Raw genomic sequence first — 24,340 nt, forward strand, 5'->3', positions numbered from 1 at the left:
TTCAACCATTAAAATGATGCTTTTCATATGGCTTTTTTGTTTGTTTGTTGGTCTGAGACGGAGTCTCGCTCTGTGGCCCAAACTGGAGTGCAGTGGCACGATCTCCACTCATTGCAAGCTCTGCCTCCCGGGTTCACACCAACCCCATTCTCCTGCCTCAGCCTCCCAAGTAGCTGGGACTACAGGCACCCGCCACCACGCCTGGCTAATTTTTTGTATTTTTAGTAGAGATGGGGTTTCACCATGTTAGCCAGGATGGTCTCAATCTCCTGACCTCGTGATCCGCCCGCCTCGGCCTCCCAAAGTGCTGGGATTACAGGCGTGAGCCACCACGCCCAGCCTCATATGGCATTTTAAATATAGGAAATGCTTACTTTATAACATGTGCACACACAGATACATACACACTCACAACTGAAGACAACAAAGTACTAAAATATTAATGCTGGTTATCCTTCAGTAGTAGATTATGAATTTCAAAATATCTAATCAGTATTTTTAATTTTTTCAATAACGACTATATTTATCCATTAATTAAAAGAAAATCTACAAATAGCAGAGCTTCTACTTTGTAAATTGAGATCTTCAAATAATGATTAATCTGTAAGCTTTCAAAAGATAGTAACTGTGGAAAACAGGTAGGTATCTTTTCCTCTCCATCCTGTGTTATTCTTTCCTCATCCCACTCTAACTCTTCTACTTCTACTTTCTTCACATCAGCCCTGCCATAATTCATTAACTAGAAATACCAAGAAATCGAAGGCAATTATTCAAATAATTTAAAATTATTTTAAAATTTTAAAGCTGCTGAATTAAATGGTTGATCTTAGAATATATATTTAAAAAGAGGTAAAATAGCCCAATGGCTAAAAGAGACTAAGGCCTTTAAAATTAAACAGATCTGGGTTTAAATCTTAGTTTGCCACTTAGGAGACCTCACAGAAGTTTCATTTTCCTTACCTGTGAAATGGGAGTACCACTCTGCTTAGTGAATTGCTGTGAGTATGAAATGAGAGGATGCATCTAAAGCATAAGAAGGTAGTACACATTTGTTAGTCTGTTTTGTGTTGTTATAGCAGAATACCTGAGAAGGTAATTTACAAAGCATAGAGATTAATTTCTTGCAGTCTGCAGGCTGGAAGACCATGATGAAGGGGCTTGCTTCTAGTGATAACCTTCTTGCTGTGGTCATACCATGGCAAAAGGCAGAAGGGCAAGAAAGGGCAAGAGGATGCAAGCCGGGGAGGAAGAGAGAGCAAGCAAGCATGCAAGGTATGCCCAAGAGTTCCTTGCAGTCTTAAGCCGTTTTATTATTATTATTCTTTTTACAATTTGTATAAATTTAAGAGGTACAAGTATAGTTGTGTTACAGGATATATTGCTTAGTGGTGGCCTGGGCCTTTTAATGTAACCATCACCCAAATAGTATACACTGTACTTATTCATTTCTCAACCCTCACCATCCTCCTCCCACCCTCCCTCTCTTCTGAATCTCCAATGACTATACTCAGCATTAATCCATTCATGAGGGCAGAGCTGTCACGACTTGTACCTCCCATTAGGCCTCATCTCCCAACACTGTTGCATTGGGGATTAAGTTTCCAACACATACTTTTTGAGGGACACATTCAAACCATAGCAGCACTCAATAAAAGGTAACTGCTGTTATTGTTTTCTAGTAATGTTATTGCTGTTTTGGGTAAGCAAACTCTAAGTTTTAATTTTCCTGTGGGGAAAAAAAGCTTAGTGGGGTACTGTGGCTATTCAGTCATTTGGAATTCTCAGATCACTAACATTTCAAAAAGAATTTGGGAGACCTATATGGAGCTGTCAAAATTTTCTTTACAAAGTAGATATTAATCAATTTTCCCTCAAATGTCTTGTATAGCTGATGTTTTCAAACTATGCTCTAATCACTAACCCACATTAATTGTTACGTCTGAATTCCCTTTAATGGTTTCTCCTTCTGCTTGTTTCTATGAGGCTGGGAGGGTTGAACTGCATCACATCCCACATTCTGAATTGGCCTACTTATTCCCACTTGAGGTCAGTTGATTTGTACCTCCATCTCTTGTATCTTCTGTAAACTGAGATGTAGGTCTATAAGCTTGATTAGATTTAAGCAGAACAGCCTTGGCAAGAATAAATACTTCATTGGTAGTGATGAATTTCATCTTGAAACATGTCTATTCCTTGGCCAAGTTGAGTGTGCTGATTCTGTGTGCTCTAGGCAGATTTATGGTTCCTAAGTAGATCAATGCAAAATGAATCAAAATAATTTGTGTTATTAGAAATCTAATTGTTTTAAAATAATACATTTTGTAATTGTGAGAACTGTGTTACCCAGATCTTCTTCAAAAAAGATTTTACCTTGAAAAGCTAGAGCTGGTGAGTCAACACCAAAACTAAAATAAAATGAGACTCATTAATGAGAAAAAAATAATAACAAAACAAAAACAAAGTAGGTATTTAAACCCCACCAACAAATTCACCATCACTATTATTTCATAAAAGAAAATTCATTCAAATATCCCTTAAAAAGGTGGAAGATACTTCAAGTAATCATTCCCATGAAAGGACAGCTAGCAATTGCATGCCAAAATTATCCTTATTTTTTTCATTTTGTCATATATCAGGAAGCACTTAAGGATTAATATCGGTCTGCAAACTGGTACCTGATGCAGGATGCTTTACTTCTTGACCTGATTTTTAATCCATGAATGAAGTTGTTCTAGCTACTTCATGGGAATGTTCATTCGACAAACACTAACCAAACACTTGTTATACTATTAAGCAGAGAAATTCAGGAGCAAATGAGGTCACGTATATGAAAACACTGTATACAGTGCCTTGTAGATTGCAAAGCATCATAGAAATATGTGGTATTATTACAAATGTATATATTATCATATATAATTATATATTACATAATTACATAATATATAACTATATATTACATATACATATTATATATACATATATAATTACAAACCGATTCCTAAAAAGAGATTACCCAATACACGTTTTAGTGACTTAGCAATTTTCTATATTCATGCTATCAAAAATAGTACTCAGAATTCTTTGGAATGCGTATTTTCCTTTTTTTTTTTTTTTAAAGAAAATAGTTATATTTGTGATGTACCTCATGATTCTGCCATTTTCTGCTTTATGGGAACTGAGGATGTTACCATTCCCTCAGATGGTTATGACTCCCAAGGGAAAGTTATCAAGCTAGAAACTGCTGCTATAATTACCAGTATGTAGACTCTGGATTCTAAAAAAGAAAATGTCACAGGGTCTAAAAGGCAGGTTCAGACAAAGAGAAAATTTTATTTTCTTATTCTTGAAATGACTAAGATTTTTCAGTGTTAAAGTTCACTTTCAAGTATGATCAATAACGAGACATCAAATGTAAAAATTATGCAGTTTTATAATTTTCTCCATTGCTTCTTAAAACACTTAAAGTAATTTCACAATTCAACACATTTAGGTGTCTTTTTTACTTTCTTCATTTTTTACTTCTTTAGGCAACAATGGATCAATCTTCAGTAATAAACCTTCACTTGTTGAACTACGAAGGAAAGCACGTATCACAAAGGGACCTGGAAACAAAAACGAGAATCGACTTTGATTTTATATCACAATGCCACCTCATGAGCAAACACAGTAAATCCTCACTAAATATTGTCACTAGGTTCTTGGAAACTGCAACTTTAAGCAAAACAACTTATAGAGAAATCAATTGTACCACAGGCTGATTAATAAGAGTTAAGTTTCAAAGACAAATTTCTAGTCACAAAAATATCACCAAGCTTCTAAATAAAGAGCTCAAGCACTTCTAATATTAACCACTGAAATAAATTTGAACTATAAATACATTTAAGATTAATAAAAGCAATAATTATTTACCCAACTGTTGGTAAATCAGAGTGACAAGAGTCATAGTGGTGGTGACTTAAATCAAAGACTAAGTGTTTGCAAAATGAAAACCGTAAGAAGCGCCTTCTGCCACCATGCAGTTCAAAAACAAACTAACAAATATGATTGGCTCCCTGAGTGCTTTCATACCACATCATTTATTGTCCTGCATTTGTATGATTATCATATACTTTGCACATTTTTATTTTACAATAGTTTGCATTCATTCATTCATCTTCCAACTCCCTTATTCCAGTCCAGGGTTGCGGGAGGCCAAAGCCTATCCTGGCAGGTCAGAGCATAGGTGGGAATGATCTCCAGATAAGCAGCATCTCATTGCAGGGCACATGTACACACCCCCCACACTCATTCACACCAGGACCACGTAAACATACCAATTAACCTAACATGCCCATCTTTGGGATGTGGGAGAAAACCGAAGTACCCAAAGAACCCATGCAGACATGAGGAGAACATGCGAACTCCACACAGACAGTGGCTCTGGCCAGGAATCTATTTTTTTCTTATGAATGTTATAATGAAATAACATTGGACAAAAGGATATTATTCAAGGACCTGCTGTACAAATATGCAACAGGAAAACTTATAGAACTCATGTCATATTTTCACATAAAAAGTACTGTATTACTAAACTTTTTGTATTACTGTATAATATTTTGAATTATAAGAAGAGGAAGATAGTTTCATTTCTAGAATAGAAGACAAACTAGTTGTACTCTAGAATATTAGAGATTCATCCTTGAAACTACATATACTCACTAATAATTCATTTCTCTCTTCCAGAAGATGATCACCTACAACTTATTTTATTGTAAAGTCAACAGTGAAGGGAACAGGTGGTGATATTTACATTTGATGGAAATATTATAAATATTTATTTAAAACAGTCAGCACAGATGCTACCTTTGTGTTACCACACAATTGGTAAAGTTCCCTAAAAACTAAAATGCTTTTCATAAGAACAATGTTAAGGGGCTTCATTTAAAATAGCAAAAAGACAGCCAGACACCATGGCTCACACCTGAAATCCTAGCACTTTGGGAGGCCAAGGTGGGTGGATCACCTGAGGTCAGGAGTTTGAGACCAGCCTGGCCAACATGATGAAACCCTATCTCTACTAAAAATACAAAAATTAGCTGACATGGTGGCGGGCGCCTATAATCCCAGCTACTTGGGAGGCTAAGGCAGGAGAATTGCTTGAACCTGGGAGGCGGAGGTTGCAGTGAGCTGACATCAAACCACTGCACTCCAGCATGGGCGACAAAGTGAGACCCTGTCTCAAAAAATAAAATAAAGTTGCAAAATGAGAATCACAACATTTAAATATGCTAAGGGGCTTCACATGAAATAGCAAAAAGAGAATAACAACATTTTGAGGATTTGCTGTCCATCATCTACTCCTACTATGGTCTCAGAGGATCCTGTACTGAAATCAAAGTTCTCTGTGGACTCTAAGAATCCATACACATCCAATTACTTAGTAGTATGGCCATATTTAGGACAAGAGAATTAACAAGGGTGGTATTTATTCACTAGTATGGTTAACTCCCAAAAAAGGTGAAAAATAGCTTAAGATTGTGTGTTTTAATTATAAACTCAGTTATAAAAGTAAACCTGACAAATTCTTATCATGGTAAGCCTACAAATGAATAATCAATTGAGTATAATGGACCCTTGCTTGGCTTCAACCATCCACAAGTGAAATTTGTCTGAGGAAGGAATTTGAACAGCACACAACACAATGATAAAGAAACTGGACACCTGTGTTCTAGCTTACTACACAGCTTCCCGCATCTTAACTGAGTTGAGTGATTCTCTATGAATCACCTCATTTATAAATGACTCTCATGACACAATAAAATGATCTTCTTTCTTTCCTGTAATAAATAAATAAGATTAAGAAAACCAACTGCTAGTGCCAATGACAAAGTTAATGATCTGGCTTCAAAATGTCATTTTAGAAATAATTTTAGTCCCTAACATCACTGTAAGTTTAAAGCAATCAGTTACAGTTTTATTTCAAACTTTGCTACATTTATTAGTAGTAATAATGTGGGAATTTACAGAGGTTTCAGGATGCATTCCTCATTAATGCTAGAGAAATCCTTTGGAGAATCAAATTTATTTATCTAATACCTGGAAATATAATACTTGCATGTTAACTTGATTTTTTATTTAATATTTTACATTTTGCTATTATACTTGCATGTTAACTTGACTTTTTTCTTCATATTTTACATTTTAAAGTATCACAGGGTCATAGGCAAGTCTGCCCTCAGCAAACCACTTACCAAAATTCAGTGGTCTGTGCCTACAAACTTCATTAATAACTGCTTGCAGATTGGCAGCTATCTGGTCACTTGACATATCCAACTGAAAGAAAGTAATATATATAACATTAATGATGAGAAAGCAAGAAGATAATACAATTATTCTAGACTATTTTTCAAATATTCAATCAATGCAAATTATCTAGTAAGTGACCCTACTGTTAAAGGGGAAAACCTCTACAGCTCTTTGTTTCGAATGCCACATTTACATGTCTTCACATGTCAAGATTTAATAGATTTATAGAACATGTTATAACAAATTGAAGTTGAAGTTTTTCTACTTGAGAGTCCTTGACTTCCAAGTAATTTCCCCAAAGCATATCTTGGAGCAGAAGACATCATTTCCTACACCCACCCTGCAAGGAAACAGTGATATTTTCTTATGAAGTTTGTTGATTTAAAGGAAACTAAGAAAATGTTTAGAAATTAATGTTTTCATGAGTCCAAAATAAAACTGCTTGCCACATGCATTCAGACAATACATATCTACACAGAGACAATTTCAGGATGTTGTGCTAACATTCTAATTTTTCAAACACTCTATGCAATAACAATTATCTTGTCATTTAGCAGTAAGTAAATATACAGTGAATGAGTCCTATTCATAAAACTCCTAAACTCAAATTACACCCTTGAAAAGTCTTTGTGTTTATTATTCAAATTCAATGACTCTTACTCTTCCTAAATATTCCAGTTAAAATCCATTATATTACATTCAAATGTTTACAGGATTTTGCACTGTGCCAAATAAACCAATTTTTAAAAAATTCATGGCTGGGCACGGTGGCTCACGCCTGTAATCCCAGCACTTTGAGAGGCCAAGGCAGGCGGATCACCTGAGGTCAGGAGTTTGAGACCTGCCTGGCCAACACAGTGAAACCTTGTCTCTACTAAAAATACAAAAATTAGTCAGGTGTGGTAACAGATGCCTGTAAACCCAGCTACTCGGGAGGCTGAGGCAGGAGAATCGCTTGATCCCAGGAGGCAGACGTTGCAGTCAGCTGAGATCGCGTCATTGCACTCCAGCCTGGGTGACGAGAGTGAAACTCTGTCTCAAAAAAAAAAGAAGATTCATATAAAATTATAGTAGCTTAACAGGCAAAATTTATACAGTACAACAGTTGAAGTTCAAACAAGATTTCTGTTTTCCAAAGACTCTGAGAGCACTGTGAGAACTGTGCCCCACATAAACATAAAGAGAATTCATCCTAAAAAAATTATTTTATCATCATCAACAGCATTTATTCAACACCCACTTGGGCACGATGCAGTACCAAATCCTAAGTGAGAAAGGTTGGACAATACTGGAGGAATTCTCACTTTATGCCAATCCTTAAGTAGAAGTTCTGAGAGGAAAAAAAAGCAATGCTTAGTTCACCTTATTAAGTCCATACAACATAAAGACTTTAATTTGCATCGATGTTCATCAGGGATATTGGTCTAAAATTCTCTTTTTTTGTTGTGTCTCTGCCAGGCTTTGGTATCAGGATGATGTTGGCCTCATAAAATGAGTTAGGGAGGATTCCCTCTTTTTCTATTGATTGGAATAGTTTCAGAAGGAATGGTACCAGCTCCTCCTTGTACCTCTGGTAGAATTCAGCTGTGAATCCATCTGGTCCTGGACTTTTTTTGGTGGGTAGGCTATTAATTGTTGCCTCAATTTCAGAGCCTGTTATTGGTCTATTCAGGGATTCAACTTCTTCCTGGTTCAGTCTTGGGAGAGTGTAAGTGTCCAGGAAATTATCCATTTCTTCTAGATTTTCTAGTCGATTTGCGTAGAGGCATTTATAGTATTCTCTGATGGTTGTTTGTATTTCTGTGGGGTCGGTGGTGATATCCCCTTTATCATTTTTTATTGCGTCTATTTGATTCCTCTCTCTTTTCTTCTTTATTAGTCTTGCTAGCGGTCTGTCAATTTTGTTGATCTTTTCAAAAAACCAACTCCTGGATTCATTGATTTTTTGGAGGGTTTTTTGTGACTCTATCTCCTTCAGTTCTGCTCTGATCTTAGTTATTTCTTGCCTTCTGCTAGCTTTTGAATGTGTTTGCTCTTGCCTCTCTAGTTCTTTTAATTGTGATGTTAAAGTGTCAATTTTAGATCTTTCCTGCTTTCTCTTGTGGGCATTTAGTGCTATAAATTTCCCTCTACACACTGCTTTAAATGTGTCCCAGAGATTCTGGTATGTTGTATCTTTGTTCTCATTGGTTTCAAAGAACATCTTTATTTCTGCTTTCATTTCGTTATGTACCCAGTAGTCATTCAGGAGCAGGTTATTCAGTTTCCTTGTAGTTGAGCGGTTTCGATTGAGTTTCTTAGTCCTGAGTTCTAGTTTGATTGCACTGTGGTCTGAGAGACAGTTTGTTATAATTTCTGTTCTTGTACATTTGCTGAGGAGTGCTTTACTTCCAATTATGTGGTCAATTTTGGAATAAGTGCGATGTGGTGCTGAGAAGAATGTATATTCTGTTGATTTGGGGTGGAGAGTTCTATAGATGTCTATTAGGTCCGCTTGGTGCAGAGATGAGTTGCAAAAATTCTCAATAAAATACTGGCAAACCGGATTCAGCAGCACATCAAAAAGCTTATCCACCATGATCAAGTGGGCTTCATCCCTGGGATGCAAGGCTGGTTCAACATTCGCAAATCAATAATGTAATCCAGCATATAAACAGATCCAAAGACAAGAACCACATGATTATCTCAATAGATGCAGAAAAGGCTTTTGACAAAATTCAACAGCCCTTTATGCTAAAAACGCTCAATAAATTCGGTATTGATGGAACGTACCTCAAAATAATAAGAGCTATTTACGACAAACCCACAGCTAATATCATACTGAATGGGCAAAAACTGGAAAAATTCCCTTTGAAAACTGGCACAAGACAGGGATGCCCTCTCTCACCACTCCTATTCAACATAGTGTTGGAAGTTCTGGCTAGGGCAATCAGGCAAGAGAAAGAAATCAAGGGTATCCAGTTAGGAAAAGAAGAAGTCAAATTGTCCCTGTTTGCAGATGACATGATTGTATATTTAGAAAAACCCATCGTCTCAGCCCAAAATCTCCTTAAGCTGATAAGCAACTTCAGCAAAGTCTCAGGATACAAAATTAATGTGCAAAAATCACAAGCATTCTTATACACCAGTAACAGACAAGCAGAGAGCCAAGTCAGGAATGAACTTCCATTCACAATTGCTTCAAAGAGAATAAAATACCTAGGAATCCAGCTTACAAGGGATGTAAAGGACCTCTTCAAGGAGAACTACAAACCACTGCTCAGTGAAATCAAAGAGGACACAAACAAATGGAAGAACATACCATGCTCATGGATAGGAAGAATCAATATCGTGAAAATGGCCATACTGCCCAAGGTTATTTATAGATTCAATGCCATCCCCATCAAGCTACCAATGAGTTTCTTCACAGAATTGGAAAAAACTGCTTTAAAGTTCATATGGAACCAAAAAAGAGCCCGCATTGCCAAGACAATCCTAGGTCAAAAGGACAAAGCTGGAGGCGTCACGCTACCTGACTTCAAACTATACTACAAGGCTACAGTAACCAAAACAGCATGGTACTGGTACCACAACAGAGAAATAGACCAGTGGAACAGAACAGAGTCCTCAGAAATAATACCACACATCTACAGCCATCTGATCTTTGACAAACCTGACAAAAACAAGAAATGGGGAAAGGATTCCCTATTTAATAAATGGTGCTGGGAAAATTGGCTAGCCACAAGTAGAAAGCTGAAACTGGATCCTTTCCTTACCCCTTATACGAAAATTAATTCAAGATGGATTAGAGACTTAAATGTTAGACCTAATACCATAAAAACCCTAGAAGAAAATCTAGGTAGTACCATTCAGGACATAGGCATGGGCAAGGACTTCATGTCTAAAACACCAAAAGCAACGGCAGCAAAAGCCAAAATTGACAAATGGGATCTCATTAAACTAAAGAGCTTTTGCACAGCAAAAGAAACTACCATCAGAGTGAACAGGCAACCTACAGAATGGGAGAAAATTTTTGCAACCTACTCATCTGACAAAGGGCTAATATCCAGAATCTACAAAGAACTCAAACAAATATACAAGAAAAAAACAAACAACCCCATCAAAAAGTGGGGAAAGGATATGAACAGACATTTCTCAAAAGAAGACATCCATACAGCCAACAGACACATGAAAAAATGCTCGTCATCACTCGCCATCAGAGAAATGCAAATCAAAACCACAATGAGATACCATCTCACACCAGTTAGAATGGCAATCATTAAGAAGTCAGGAAACAATAGATGTTGGAGAGGATGTGGAGAAATAGGAACACTTTTACACTGTTGGTGGGATTGTAAACTAGTTCAACCATTATGGAAAACAGTATGGCGATTCCTCAAGGATCTAGAACTAGATGTACCATATGACCCAGCCATCCCACTACTGGGTATATACCCAAAGGATTATAAATTACTCTACTACAAAGACACATGCACACGTATGTTTATTGCGGCACTATTCACAATAGCAAAGACTTGGAATCAACCCAAGTGTCCATCTGTGACAGACTGGATTAAGAAAATGTGGCACATATACACCATGGAATACTATGCAGCCATCAAAAAGGATGAGTTTGCGTCCTTTGTAGGGACATGGATGCAGCTGGAAACCATCATTCTTAGCAAACTATCACAAGAAGAGAAAACCAAACACCGCATGTTCTCACTCATAGGTGGGAACTGAACAATGAGATCACTTGGACTCGGGAAGGGGAACATCACACACTGGGGCCTATCAGGGGGAGGGGGGAGGAGGGAGGGATTGCATTGGGGAGTTATACATGATATAAACGTTATGCACATGTACCCTAGAACTTAAAGTATAATAAAAAATAAAAAAATAAAAAAAAATAAAAAAATAAAAAAATAAAAAAAATAAAATAAAATACTTAAACCTGGAAAAAAAAAAAAAAGACTTTAATTTGCATTGAAGCAGGTGGCTCACTGGCAGAGAAGGCACCTTATATCTTTTATGTTGAAAAATAAAAAAGAAAAGGCTAAAGGCATCAGCATGTGTCCCTGCCTTCAATTCCCCTCTTAATTCTGCGCAATATATGTTTCAAAAATATAAAACAATTATGTCTCCTGCAACTTTCATTATTAGGATGCCTTCGATGATTTTACCAATTTAAGTTTAAAAAAACCACAAAAATGTTTTAAAACATAGTTTATACTTTTATTCAAATTTTACCATCTTTAATATATGGTACTGTGCCCTCTACTGAATTTTAAAATATATGTATAGCTATACTTTTTATTTTAGATATTGTGCAAGATTATGGAAATGTTACATATCTCATAGGCATTACTGTGATTATTTAATTGGCTAATGACAAGACAGATAGCTGTGTACAAAAACAAAATATAAGTGTGGATGAGTTTTATCAAAACTTGCAAAGGAAATTAATTTGGGGTGACAATGATCTAAAGAGAACTCAGAAAAGCAAACTTTCAAGGTTTTCTGCCTACTTCTCAGTTAGTCTGCACTCCAATAGTGCTTTCCCATGTGATAACATTTTGTGGTCTTAAGGAGACAGGCTGACTATTTCGAGGAGAGAATATTATCTATTATATTAACAATAGCACAGTATATGACTTGGTACAGCAAGGGAAAAACAAACAGGGATGGGGTTGATCTTGAAGGGGATATAGGACTATGTTAAGCACCATATTTGTACGTGTGCATATATGTGTATCTGAATATATAACAGTCACAATACTATATATGTTTAACTAAAGTGATTATCCACTGCAAGACAAAACAGTTATTCCTTATTCTGGAGCATACATGTTTTCAAAAAAAAAAAAGACCACTTTACTTTCTGCTTAGCATTGCTTATAATGTCAGAAACCATTCCCTAAGCAGACAGAAGACTTCTACAAAAGATGTCAGGGCAGTGGCTCAGTAGACACAGGTGAACTTTATGTCTCTATCTCTGTTTTAACTCTCAGATTTCCCCCTTTTTGCGTAATTCCTAACCATTTTATTCAATAACTTTCTTATCATTATGATAAAACTAAAAATCAGTGGTTCTTAACCTTTTTTTTTTTGTCCCATTGAGATGCATATGTCATAATTCATCTCAGGGCAAAATGTAATCACAAGCATGTCCAAGCGAGTGATTCTTAAACATTTTTAGGTCACTGAGTCTTGCTACAGAAAAATGCACATAAAGAACTTAGTCTACACTACCAGGGTCTTCATAGATTCTCTGATTTAAAAGAAAGGGGATAAAAGAAGAAAGCTTCCTGGGGAAAGTGTCTGAGTTAAAAAGGATCCCTGGGCCACATTTTGAGAACCACTACTACAGAGGTTAGTCTGTCCAGATATGTTGAAGGACTAAGGATTACAGTGTGAATAAAGGATTTTTACAATCTTACAGAAGACAGAACCAAAAAAAGAAAAAAAAAAGCACCCCATACATGATTTTTAAACAATCACATGTTCCTTCTAAAGTGGCAGCTTATATTACTATAAATGTTCTGACAGTCTCTAGATGACTAATTACCTTTGACTGAAAACTGCAGAGAGGACTGCTGCTTTGGATAAGCACCTGTTAGACCACTTGTCCTCCAAAATCCCTTCCAAATGTAATATTCTAAGACTATATAAAGTGTGGACCGGCAGACGGCTTTTAAAGATGGGCCAAAACTCTTAATTTCCATGACTCCTAACAGTCTAAACCAAGAAAAGAAAAATTATCTGTATGTCTCCTACATAACATAAAGTAGTAATAATAATTGATGGTGCAGCTCTGTTTATTGGGTACTTACTTTGGGCCAAGCTCTAAGTGTTCACATAGATATTCTTATTCATTTCTCCCAAGAACCCTATGAGGTGGGTGCTATTATTATCCTTTATTTACACTTATAAACTGAGACTCAGAAAACTCTAACTTATTCATGGGCACATACATGGTAAGGAGTGGCCAAGTAGCTACGTGTCTGAGCACTTAAGGCAGAAAAACCTCACTTCCACCACCTTACTAGCTTATGACTCTGGACACAGGTATTACAAGTTGGTGATCTTTATATAAGGAAAATGAAGTATCAGTTGTCTGAGAAACACAAATGAGCGTGTTGTATACTAAGGTGAGAAAAAAGAGAAACTAAGTGAAACACTAAAAGAATATACATTTAAGATGGAAAAATAAGAATTTTTCTCTCTGCCCAATGAATCCCTTACTGCCTTCCTAATTTTTAGATGTTAACACCATACAACTTAGCAACATTTACTTAATCCCCACTCTATCAAGCAACACACAGAACCAGGAACAGAAAGATGAATAAGATACAAACCTTGCCCTTGAGATTACAATCTAGACACTAAAACACACCATAAGAAATACCACTTTAACTATATGAACAAAGCGCCACAAGGGCCCAGAGGAAGAAGTAATTGACACGGAAGGCTTTACTCATCACCAAAGAAGGTGATATCTAAGCTGAGTCTTAAAGGATGACGAATTTTGAAAGACAAAGAGGATCTTCTAGGCAGAGGGACCAGCATAAGGTAATGTGAGACAAAGGTGGATCAGGAGAACCCACAGACCCTTTGAAGGAAGCGGATTGCTCCGGCAGGCACCAAAGACAGCTGAAAAACTGTGCTGCTATCCATGGCTGAGACCTGAAGACAGTTTGCATCACAGTACTCTGTGCAGACATGCCCCACTACCAGCCTAGAGCCTGGTAACTCTGCTGGGTGGCCAGATCCAGAAGAGAAATAACAATCACTACAGTTTGGCTCTCAGGAAGCCCCATCCCTAGGGGAAGAAGGGGAGCACTACATCAAGGGAACAACTGGTGGGACAAAAGAATCTGAACAGCAGCCCTTGAGCCTCAGAACTTCCCTCTGTCTGCCCAAATAAGGAACCAGAAAAACAATTGTGGTAATATGACAAAACCAAAGTTCTTAAATACCCACCCCGCCCCGCAAAAGATCACACTAGCTTATCAGCAATGGATCGCAATGGATCGAAACCAAGAAGAAATCCCTCAATTGCCAGGAAAAGAATTCAGAAGGTTGATTATTAAGCTAATCAGGGAGGCAGCAGAGAAAGGTGAAGTCCAACTTAATGAAATCAAAAAAGTGATACAAGATATGAAGGGAAAAATCTTCAGTGAACTAGATAGCATAAATAAAAAATAATCACAACTTCTGGAAATGAAGGACACACTTAGAGAAATGCAAAATGCACTGGAAAGTCTCAGCAATAGAATCCAACAAGCAGAATAAAGAATTTCAGAGCTCGAAGACAAGTTTTTTGAATTAACTCAATCCACAAAGAGAAAGAAAAGAGAATCAAAATAAATAAATAAACAAAGCCTCCAAGAAGTTGGGATTATGTTAAATGATCAAAACTAAGAATATGGTGTTCCTGAGGAAGAAATCAACAAGTTTGAAAAACATATTTGAGGGAATAATCAAGGAAAACTTCCCAGCCTTGCTACAGATCTAAATACAAAGCAGCTCAAAGAACACCTGGGAAATTTATCGCAAAAAGATCATTGCCTAGACACATAGTCATCAGGTTATCTAAAGTCAAGATGAAGGAAAGGATCTTAAAAGCTGTGAGGAAAAAGCACCAGGTAACCTAAAAAGGCAAACCTATCAGATTAACAGCAAATTTCTCCGCAGAAACCCTATAAGCTAGAAGGGATTAGGGCCCCATCTTCTGCCTCCTTAAAAATATATATATATATATTGGCCAAGATTTTCGTATCCAGTGAAACTAAACTTCATAAATGAAGGAAGGATACAGTCTTTTTCAGACAAATGCTGAGAGAATTTGCCACTACCAAACCAGCACCACAGTTAGCAGTTCTGTTAACACTGCTAACAGAAGCTCTAAATCTTAAAGCAAATCCTTGAAATACACCAAAATAGGACCTCATTAAAACATAAATCTCACAGGACCTATAAAACAAAGATGTAATAAATTTAAGAAAAAAAAGTATCAGGCAACAAATAGCACAATGAATAGAATAGTACCTCACATCTCAATACTAATGTTGAATGTAAGTGGCCTAAATGCTCTACTTAAAAGATACAGAATAGCAGAATGGATAAAAATTAACCAAACAAGTATCTGCTGTCTTCAAGAGACTGCCTAACACATAAGGACTGAAATCAACTTAAGGTAAAGAGGTGGGAAAAAAAATTAATCTATACAAATGGACACCAAAAGTGAGCAGGAGTAGCTATTCTTATATCAGACAAAACAAACTTTAAAGCAACAGCAGATAAAAAAGACAAAGACATTATATTTTGACATTATATAATGACAAAAGAACTTGTCCAACAGGAAAATATCACAATCCTAAATATATATGCACTAACGCTGGAGCTCCCAAACTTATAAAACAACTACTACTAGACCGAAGAAATGAGACAGATAGCAACACAATAATAGTGGGAGATTTCAATACTTCGCTGACAGCACTAGACAGGTCATCAAGACAGAAAGTCAACAAAGAAACAATGGATTTAAAATACACCCTAGATCAAATGAGCGTAAGAGATATTTACACAACATTCTACCCAACAACTGCAGAATATACATTCCATTCATCAGCACATGGAACATTCTCCAAGATAGACCATATGATAGGCCACAAAACAAGTCTCAATAATTTTAAGAAAACTGAAATTATATCAAATGCTCTCTCAGACCACAGTAGAATAAAAGTGGAAATTAACTCCAAAAGGAACCCACAAAACTGTAGAAATTAAACAACCTGCTCTTGAATGATCACAGGGTCAACAATAAAATCAAGATGGAAATTAAAAAATTCTTTGAACTGAATGATAATAGTGACACAATCTACTAAAACCTTTGGGATTCAGCAAAGGGAGTGCTAAGAGGAAAGTTCATAGCCTTAAATGCCACATCAAAAAATCTGAAAGAGCAAAAACAGACAATCTAAACACCTCAGAGAACTAGAGAAACAAGAACAAACCAAACCCAAACCCAGCAGAAGAAAAGAAATAACCAAGATCAGAGTAGAACAAAATGCAATGGAAACAAACAAACAAACAAAAAACAATACAAAAAAATAAATGAAACAAATGGCTGGTTCTTTGAAAAGATAAATTAAATCAATAGATGATTAGCGAGATTAATGAAGAAAAAGAGAAAATCCAAATACACTCAATTAGAAATGAAACAGGAGATATTACAACTGATACCACAGAAATACAAAATATCATTAAAGGCTACTCTGACACCTTTATGCGCATAGAAAAACCTTTACGCACACAGAAAACCTAGAAGAGATGGATAAATTCCTCAAAATAGACAACCCTCCTAGATTAAACCAGGAAGAAATAGAAACTCTGAACAGACCAGTAACAAGCAGTGGGATTGAAGTGGCAATTAAAAAAAATAAACAAAAAAAAAACTGTCAACAAAAAAATTCCAGGACCATAGATTCACAGCTGAATTCTATCAGACATTCAAAGAAGAATTGGTACTGATCCTACTGATACTATTTCACAAGATACAGAAATAGGGAATCTTCCCTAAATTGTTCTATGAAGCCAATATCACTCTAATACCAAAACCAGGAAAGAACATAACAAAAAAAGAAAACTACAGATCAGTATCTCTGACAAATATAGATGCCAAACTCCTTTTTTTCCTTTCTTTTTTTTTTTTTTTTTTGAGATAGAGTTTTGCTCTTTTTGCCCAGGCTGGAGTGCAATGGCACGATCTCGGCTCACAGCAACCTCTGCCTCCCGGGTTCAAATGATTCTCCTGTCTCAACCTCCCAAGTAGCCAGGATTACAGGCATGTGCCACCACGCCGGCTAATTTTGTATTTTTAGTAGACATGGGGTTTCACTATGCTGTCCACGGTGGTCTTGAACTCCTGACTTCAGGTGATCCAACCACCTCGGCCTCCCAAAGTGCTGGGATTACAGGCACGAGCCACCGCACGTAGCGTATAGATGCAAAATTCCTTAACAAAATGCTAGCTAACCAAATCCAACAGCATATCAAAAAGATAACCCACTATGACCTGGGTTTCATACCAGGATGCAGGGATGGTTTAACATATGCAACTCAATAAATGTGATACATCACATAAACAGAATTAAAAACAAAAATCACATGATCATTTCAATAGATGCAGAAAAAAGCATTTGACAAAAGTCAGCATCCCTTAAAGATTAAAATCCTCAGCAAAATCAGCATAAATGGGACATACCTTAATGTAATAAAAGCCATGATTACAAACCCACAGCCAACATAATACTGAATGGGGAAAAGTTGAAAACTTGAACACTGAGAACTGAAACAAGACAAGAAGGATGCCCACTCTCACCACTTCTATTCAACATTGTACTGGAAGTCCTAGCCAGAGCAATCAGACAAGAGAAAGAAATAAAGGGCATCCAAATCAATAAAGAGGAAGTCAAACTGTCACTGTTTGCTGATGACATGATCATATACCTAGAAAACCCTAAAGGCTCCTTCAAAAAGCTCCTATAACTGATAAATGAATTCAGCAAAGTTTCAAGATACAAAATTAACAGAAACAAATCAGTAGCTCTGTTATATACCAACAGCAACCAAGTTGAGAATCAAGTCAAGAACTCAATCCCCTTTACAAGTGCTGCAAAAAATAAAATAAAATACTTAGGAGTATACCTAACCAAAGAGGCAAAAGACCTCTACAAGGAAAACTACAAAACACTGCTGAAAGAAATCATACACAACACACACAAATGGAAACACATCCCATGCTCATGGATGGGCAGAATCAATATTGTGAAAATGACCATACTGTCAAAAGCAATATACAAACTCAGTGCAATTTCTATCAAAATACCAACATTATTCTTCACAGAACTAGAAAAAAAAAATCCTAAAATGTATATGGAACCAAAATGAGCCCACACAGCCAAAGCAAGACTGAGCAAAAAGAAAAACTCTGGAGGCATCATATTACCTGACTTCAAACTATACTATAAGGCCATAGTCACTAAAACAGCATGGTACTGGTATAGAAATAGACACAGAGACCAATGGAACAGAACAGAGAACCCAGAAATAAACCCAAATACTTACAGACCATTTTTGACAAAGCAAACAAAAACATAAAGTGGTGAAAGGACACCCTATTCAACAAATAGTGCTGGGATAATTGCCAAGCCACATGTAGAAGAATTAAACTGGATCCTCGTTTTTCACCTTATACAAAAATCAACTCAAGATGGATCAAGGACTTAAATCTAAGACCTGAAACTGTAAAAATTCTAGAAGATAACATAGGAAAAACCCTTTTAGACATTGGCTTACGCAATGACTTCATGTCCAAAAACCCAAAGCAAATGCAACAAAAACAAAGATAAGTAGAAGGGACTTCATTAAACTAAAAAGCTTCTGCACAGCAAAAGAAACAATCAGCAGAGTAAACAGACAACCCAAAGAGTGGGAGAAAATCTTTACAATCTATACATTAGACAAAGGACAAATATCCAGAATCTACAAGAAACACAAAGAAATCAGGAAGAAAAAAAAAATCCCATCGACAAGTGGGCTAAGGACATGGAGAGACGATCTCAAAAGAAGATACACAAGTGCCCAACAAATACATGAAAAATGCTCCACATCACTAATGATCAGGGAAACGCACATCAAAACCACAATGTGATAGACACCACCTTACCCCTGCAAGAATGGCCATAATCAAAAAATCAAAAAATAATAGATGTTGGCGTGGACGTGGTGAAAAAGGGACACTCTTACACTGCTGGTGGGAACGTAAACTATTAATAGTACAACCACTATGGAAAACAGTGTGGAGATTCCTTAAAGAATTAAAGTAGAACTATCATTTGATCCAGCAATCCCAGTACTGGTATCTACTCAGAGGAAAAGAAGTCATTATACAAAAAAGATACTTGCACACACGTGTCTTTAGCAGCACAATTCGCAATTGCAAAAATATGGAACCAGTCCAAATGCCCACCAATCAATGAGTGGATAAAGAAATTGTGGTATATATATACACCATGGAATACAACTCAGCCATAAAAAGGATTGAAATAATGGCATGCACAGCAACCTGGATGGAATTGGAGACCATTATTCTAAGTGAAGTAACTCAGGAATGGAAAACCAAACATTGTATGTTCTCATTCATAAGAGGGAGCTAAGCTATAGGATGCAAAGGCATAAGAATGATATAGTGGACTTTGGGGAATCAGGGGAAAGGGTGGCAGGGGAGTGAGGGATAAAAGACTACGCTTTGGGTACAGTGTACACTGCTTGGATGACGGGTGTACCAAAATCTCAGAAATCACCACTAAAGAACTTACTCATGTAACCAAACACTACCTGTTCCCCAAAAACTTATTGAAATAAAAAAATAAATTTTTTTAAAAACGTGGATCAGGGGACCATGACGTAGCTCATTATATCTAGCTCCAGGGTTACGAACTCAAATGTCTACAGTGGCCACAGTGGGAAACATGTATAAGTGAGGAGGACTGGGTTTACATGTATATGCTTATACCACGTGTGTGATACAGGTTGTGCTGAGGTGGACAGCAACCACTAGGGATGGAGGCAGCAGAGTTGCTACACTAAGGGTTAACAGACTGAGGGCTGTGGGGCCAATGTCATCAGAACTCCTGATTTGTCAAGAACAGCTAAAAATCTGGATTTCTATGTGATACTGTCCAGTTTTTAAATCCTGATTCAATAGACAAACCACCACCACTATTTGGGACCAACAAAGTAAGACCAGGGGCCAAATTCAGCCTGCAAGCTGCTATTTGTAACTTTGGTCTTCCAGTTGCACAACTGAAAACAACAGGAAAGACTGAATTTGAACCTGAGGTAGTGATCTGCAACTAGGTCGCAAAGGGATTTAAAGGTAAAGATCTTAGAAAATACCCTGTCAGCAGTGAGAGGCCATTTAATGTTTCTAAGCATATAAATGGTATATCTGATCTATGTTTTAGAAAGAATTCTAGAAGAGTATGAAACAGGAGTTGGCATACTTTCTTTGTAAACGGTAAGGCAGTAAATATTTTAGGGTTTGCAGGCCAAACGGCCTCTGTCAGAATCCTTCCATTTCTGCTGTTCTGGTGCAAAAGAAATCATACACAATACATAAATGAGCACAGTTGTATTCTAACAAAGCTTTATCTACAAAAACAGGTGGAGAGCTGGATTTGGTTTGCTGACTCCTGGTACAGAAGACAGACTGAAGGATGTCCGAGGAAATGAATGAGTAAAAGTCACCATTTTTGTTTTGTAAGTTTTTGCTATAGCAGAAGCATTTTTTGGTTTTGTTTTAAAAGAAACTTTGTTGGGTCCTGATAGACTTCTGGTTTCCTACTATGAATCTACTATGCAGTTGAGACTTAGGGTTTCCTACTATGTATCTACTATGCAGTTGTCTGGCTAAGAAATGCGTTGTCATTTAAAATTTAAAAAATGCTTAGCAATGGTTTCAGTAGCTGATATAAACTTTATATATGCATTTGAAACAAGTTTCTTCAAGATTCACAATGAAGAGTCAAATTTGCAAGGAAAAAAGGCATTTAGTACCCTATATTCTAAAGAAAGATGCCAACAATTAAGGCCACCAAAAAGGTCCTACCATAATCAACACCCAACCCAAGAAGCAGCAGAAGCCAAGTGAGAAGGCAAGACTCCAAGATGTTCATCTGGAAAGACCGGGCGGTACTTGCAGGAAGGAGAGACTGACTGAACATGAGAAGCAGCAGAAGCCAAGCGAGGAGGCAAGACTCCAAGAGGTTCATCTGGAAAGACTGGGCGGTACCCGCAGGAAGGAAAGACTGACTGAACATGAGAAGAAGCAGAAGCCAAGTGAGGAGAAAAGACTCCAAGACGTTCATCTGGAAAGACCGGACGGTACCTGCAGGAAGGAGAGATTGACTGAACATGTGTTACATGGAGGCAGTCAAACCACCCAAAACGGGGACCACAAATACAGGTGGGGAAGTAGAGGCATTTGGGTTTTCCCCCCTTAATCTCCTCTTTAGGCATCTACCCCAGAGCAGTTAGGCCTGGAAAAGGCATTGGGAGCCCCGTACTTAGAACTGAGTATTCTAAGATCAAACCCAGGAGGTTGAAATCGTAATAAGCACTTCCCACTTCACGTCACACAAGTCATCAAAGCCTGGCTCCAAATTAGGCAAGGGAAATCTTTGGATATGAGATCACAGTTTTGAACTGGAACACAGTCACTTGAACTATGAGATCTGTCTAGTACGCATGCATCTAACAGAGAAGGGAAGTAGTACAGGGCACAGTTGAAAGAGAATGAAGAAAACGATGTCATGTTTATACTCCACTAAATTCACTTTTCTTCTTTTTTTTTGAGACAGCATTTTGCTTTGTCACCCAGACTGGAATGCAATGACACAAACACACCTCATGACAGCCTTGGCCTCCTGGCCTCAAGCAATCTTCCCATCTCCGCCTCTCAAGTAGCCAGGAGCACAGGCATGCACCATCATGCTTGGCTAATTTTTAAAATTTTTGTAGAGATGGGGTCTCACCTTGCTGCCCAGGCCACTCTTGAACTCCTTGGCTCAGATGATTCTCCCACCTTGGCCTCCCAAAGTGCTGGGATTACAGGCATGAGTCATCGTGCCTGGTCTAAATTTAGATTTCTTAATAAACAACTACATATTTATACATAGACACAGAATGTATTATGTGTGTATGAGAGCCTTGAATTTATGTTCATTAGAATGATATTTATAATAATGAGATATTATTAACAATCTAAATGCCCCCAAAAAAGAAATAAAGTTGAATAAATAATTATGTGTCTACATAATAGGCTATGAAACAGCTATTAAAATGATACTTTGCAAAGATTTTTAATGACATGGGAAAGTGTTTAAGATACAGTGTTAAAGGGAAAAGAATACAAAACTCATTATAAAATAGCAACTACTTAAAGAAAAAATATGTGCATACAGAAAGAGCAGTAATAAAAAGTACTAAAATGGTGAAAGATTACAGGAATTTGGAATGATTTTTGTATTCTTACCTAGGTGATTCAGTATTTTCTAATTATTTCATTACGTGCATTTATTACCTCTTAATAAAAAATTAGTTTTAGTTTAGCATTTAAAGTTATTAAAACCAGCCCTTTAAGATGCTATAAAATGCAAGACATAGTTTACTTTTTTTTTTTTTTAATGAGACGGAGTCTTGCTCTGTCGCTCAGGCTGGAGTGCAGTGGCACAATCTCGGCTCACTGCAACCTCTGCCTCCTAGGTTCAAACGATTCTTCTGCCTCAGCCTCCCGAGTAGCTGGCACTACAGGTGTGTACCACCATGTCTGGCTAATTTTTTGTATTTTTACTAGAGACGGGGTTTCACCATATTGGTCAGGCTGGTCTTGAACTCCTGATCTCGTGATCCGCCTGCCTCAGCCTCCCAAAGTGCTGGGATTACAGGTGTGAGCCACTGTGCCCGGCCCATAGTTTACTTCTTAATGAAGATATAAAGCAATCTAAGAATTATTATTGGCCGGGCGCGGTGGCTCATGCCTGTAATTCCAGCACTTTCGGAGGCCGGGGCGGGTGGATAAGCTGAGGTAAGGAGTTTGAGATAAGCTTGCCCAACATGGCAAAACCAATCTCTACTAAAAATACAAAAAATTAGCCAGGCATGGTGGCGGGCACCTGTAATCCCAGCTACTCATGAGGCCAAGGACAGGAGAATCGCTTGAACCCAGGAGGCAGAAATTGCAGTGAGCCAAGATGCGCCACTGCACTCCAGCCTGGGCAACAAGAGCGAAACTCCATCTCAAAAAGGGGGAAAAAAACCGAATTATTCTCACTGTTGATATAGGGGCATAGACCCAAAGCCTACCCGACCACCATTACAGCTCCTAACAAGCTAATTATGTTGTTATATGTTTACATATTTTTTAATTACATTTTTAAAATTGAAAGGTAGTAAAATTAACTTTTTGGGGGGTGTATCTTTTGAAACTCATGTATACATTCAAGTAATGACCACTCCAATACAGGATACAGAATCCAAAAAATTCCCTCATGTGATTTCTCTCAGGCACAAACACCATCCACTCCTGACTCCTGGTAACCACTGATTTACTAGTGTTCTTTTTAAAAATGTCACTTAAACAAAATAACAGTATATAACTCATTAAACAATAACTTCCCACTGCCCCCTTCCTCCAGCCCCTGGTAACCACCATTCTACTTTCTATCTCTACGAATTTCACTGTTATAGGTACCTTATACAAGTGGCATGATAAAATATTTGTCCTTTTGTGACTGGCTTATTTCACATAACAAAATGTTCTCAAGGTTCATGCATGTTGTAGGATGTGTCAATTTCCTTCCTTTTAAAGGCTGATAATATTGCATTCAATGTGTGTGCTGTACTTTATCCATTCATCTGTTAATTGTCACATGGGTTGCTTGTACCTTCTGTCTCCTTTGAATAATGCTACTGTGAACATGGGTATGCCATCATCTGTTCAAGTTCCTGCTTTGAATTCTTCTGAGTATGTATCTAGAAGTAGATTTGGTGGATCACGTAATTCTATGTTTAATTTTTTGAGGAAGTGCCATATTGTTTTTCATAACGGCTATAGTATTTTACATTCCCACCAGCAATAAATAAGAGTTCTAATTTCCCTATATCCTTGCCAACAATTATTTTTTTAAATAATAGCCATCCTACAGAGTATGAAGGGGTATCTCATTGTGATTTTAATTTGCATTTTCCTGATAGCTAATAATGTTATGTGTTTATTGTCCATTTGTATTTTACCTTTGGAGAGATATGTATTCAGGCTCTGTGATGATTTTAAAATTGGGTTATCTTTTTATCATTGAATTGTAAAAGCTCTTTATGTACTCTCGATTCAAGTCTTGTATCATGTATATGATTTCCAGATATTTTCTCCCATTCAGTGGGTTGTCTTTGTGCTCTATTGATACCGTCATTTAATGTGCAAAAGTTTTAAATTTGGATGAAGTCCAAT

The 24,340-nt window shown here is 37.1% G+C and overlaps 1 protein-coding gene across 3 annotated transcripts in view; it reads right to left on the reverse strand.

The window, feature by feature from the left end:
* Positions 1 to 3,305: 3,305 nt before the first annotated feature.
* MRPL1 (mitochondrial ribosomal protein L1) overlaps positions 3,306 to 24,340 on the reverse strand; it is a 96,766-nt gene continuing 75,731 nt past the window's right edge. For all 3 annotated transcript variants that reach the window (XM_033214332.1, XM_033214334.1, XM_033214333.1), the window contains exons 8-9: positions 6,231 to 6,312; positions 3,306 to 3,602 (exon numbers count right to left, since the gene is read on the reverse strand). In XM_033214332.1, coding sequence (XP_033070223.1) covers positions 3,487 to 3,602; positions 6,231 to 6,312 — 198 coding nt within the window. In that variant the 3' untranslated portion in view covers positions 3,306 to 3,486. The remainder of the gene's footprint in view (positions 3,603 to 6,230; positions 6,313 to 24,340) is intronic.

Source organism: Trachypithecus francoisi, unplaced genomic scaffold (assembly GCF_009764315.1).
Source record: "Trachypithecus francoisi isolate TF-2019V2 unplaced genomic scaffold, Tfra_2.0 Lachesis_group1, whole genome shotgun sequence".
Lineage (NCBI taxonomy): Eukaryota > Metazoa > Chordata > Mammalia > Primates > Cercopithecidae > Trachypithecus > Trachypithecus francoisi.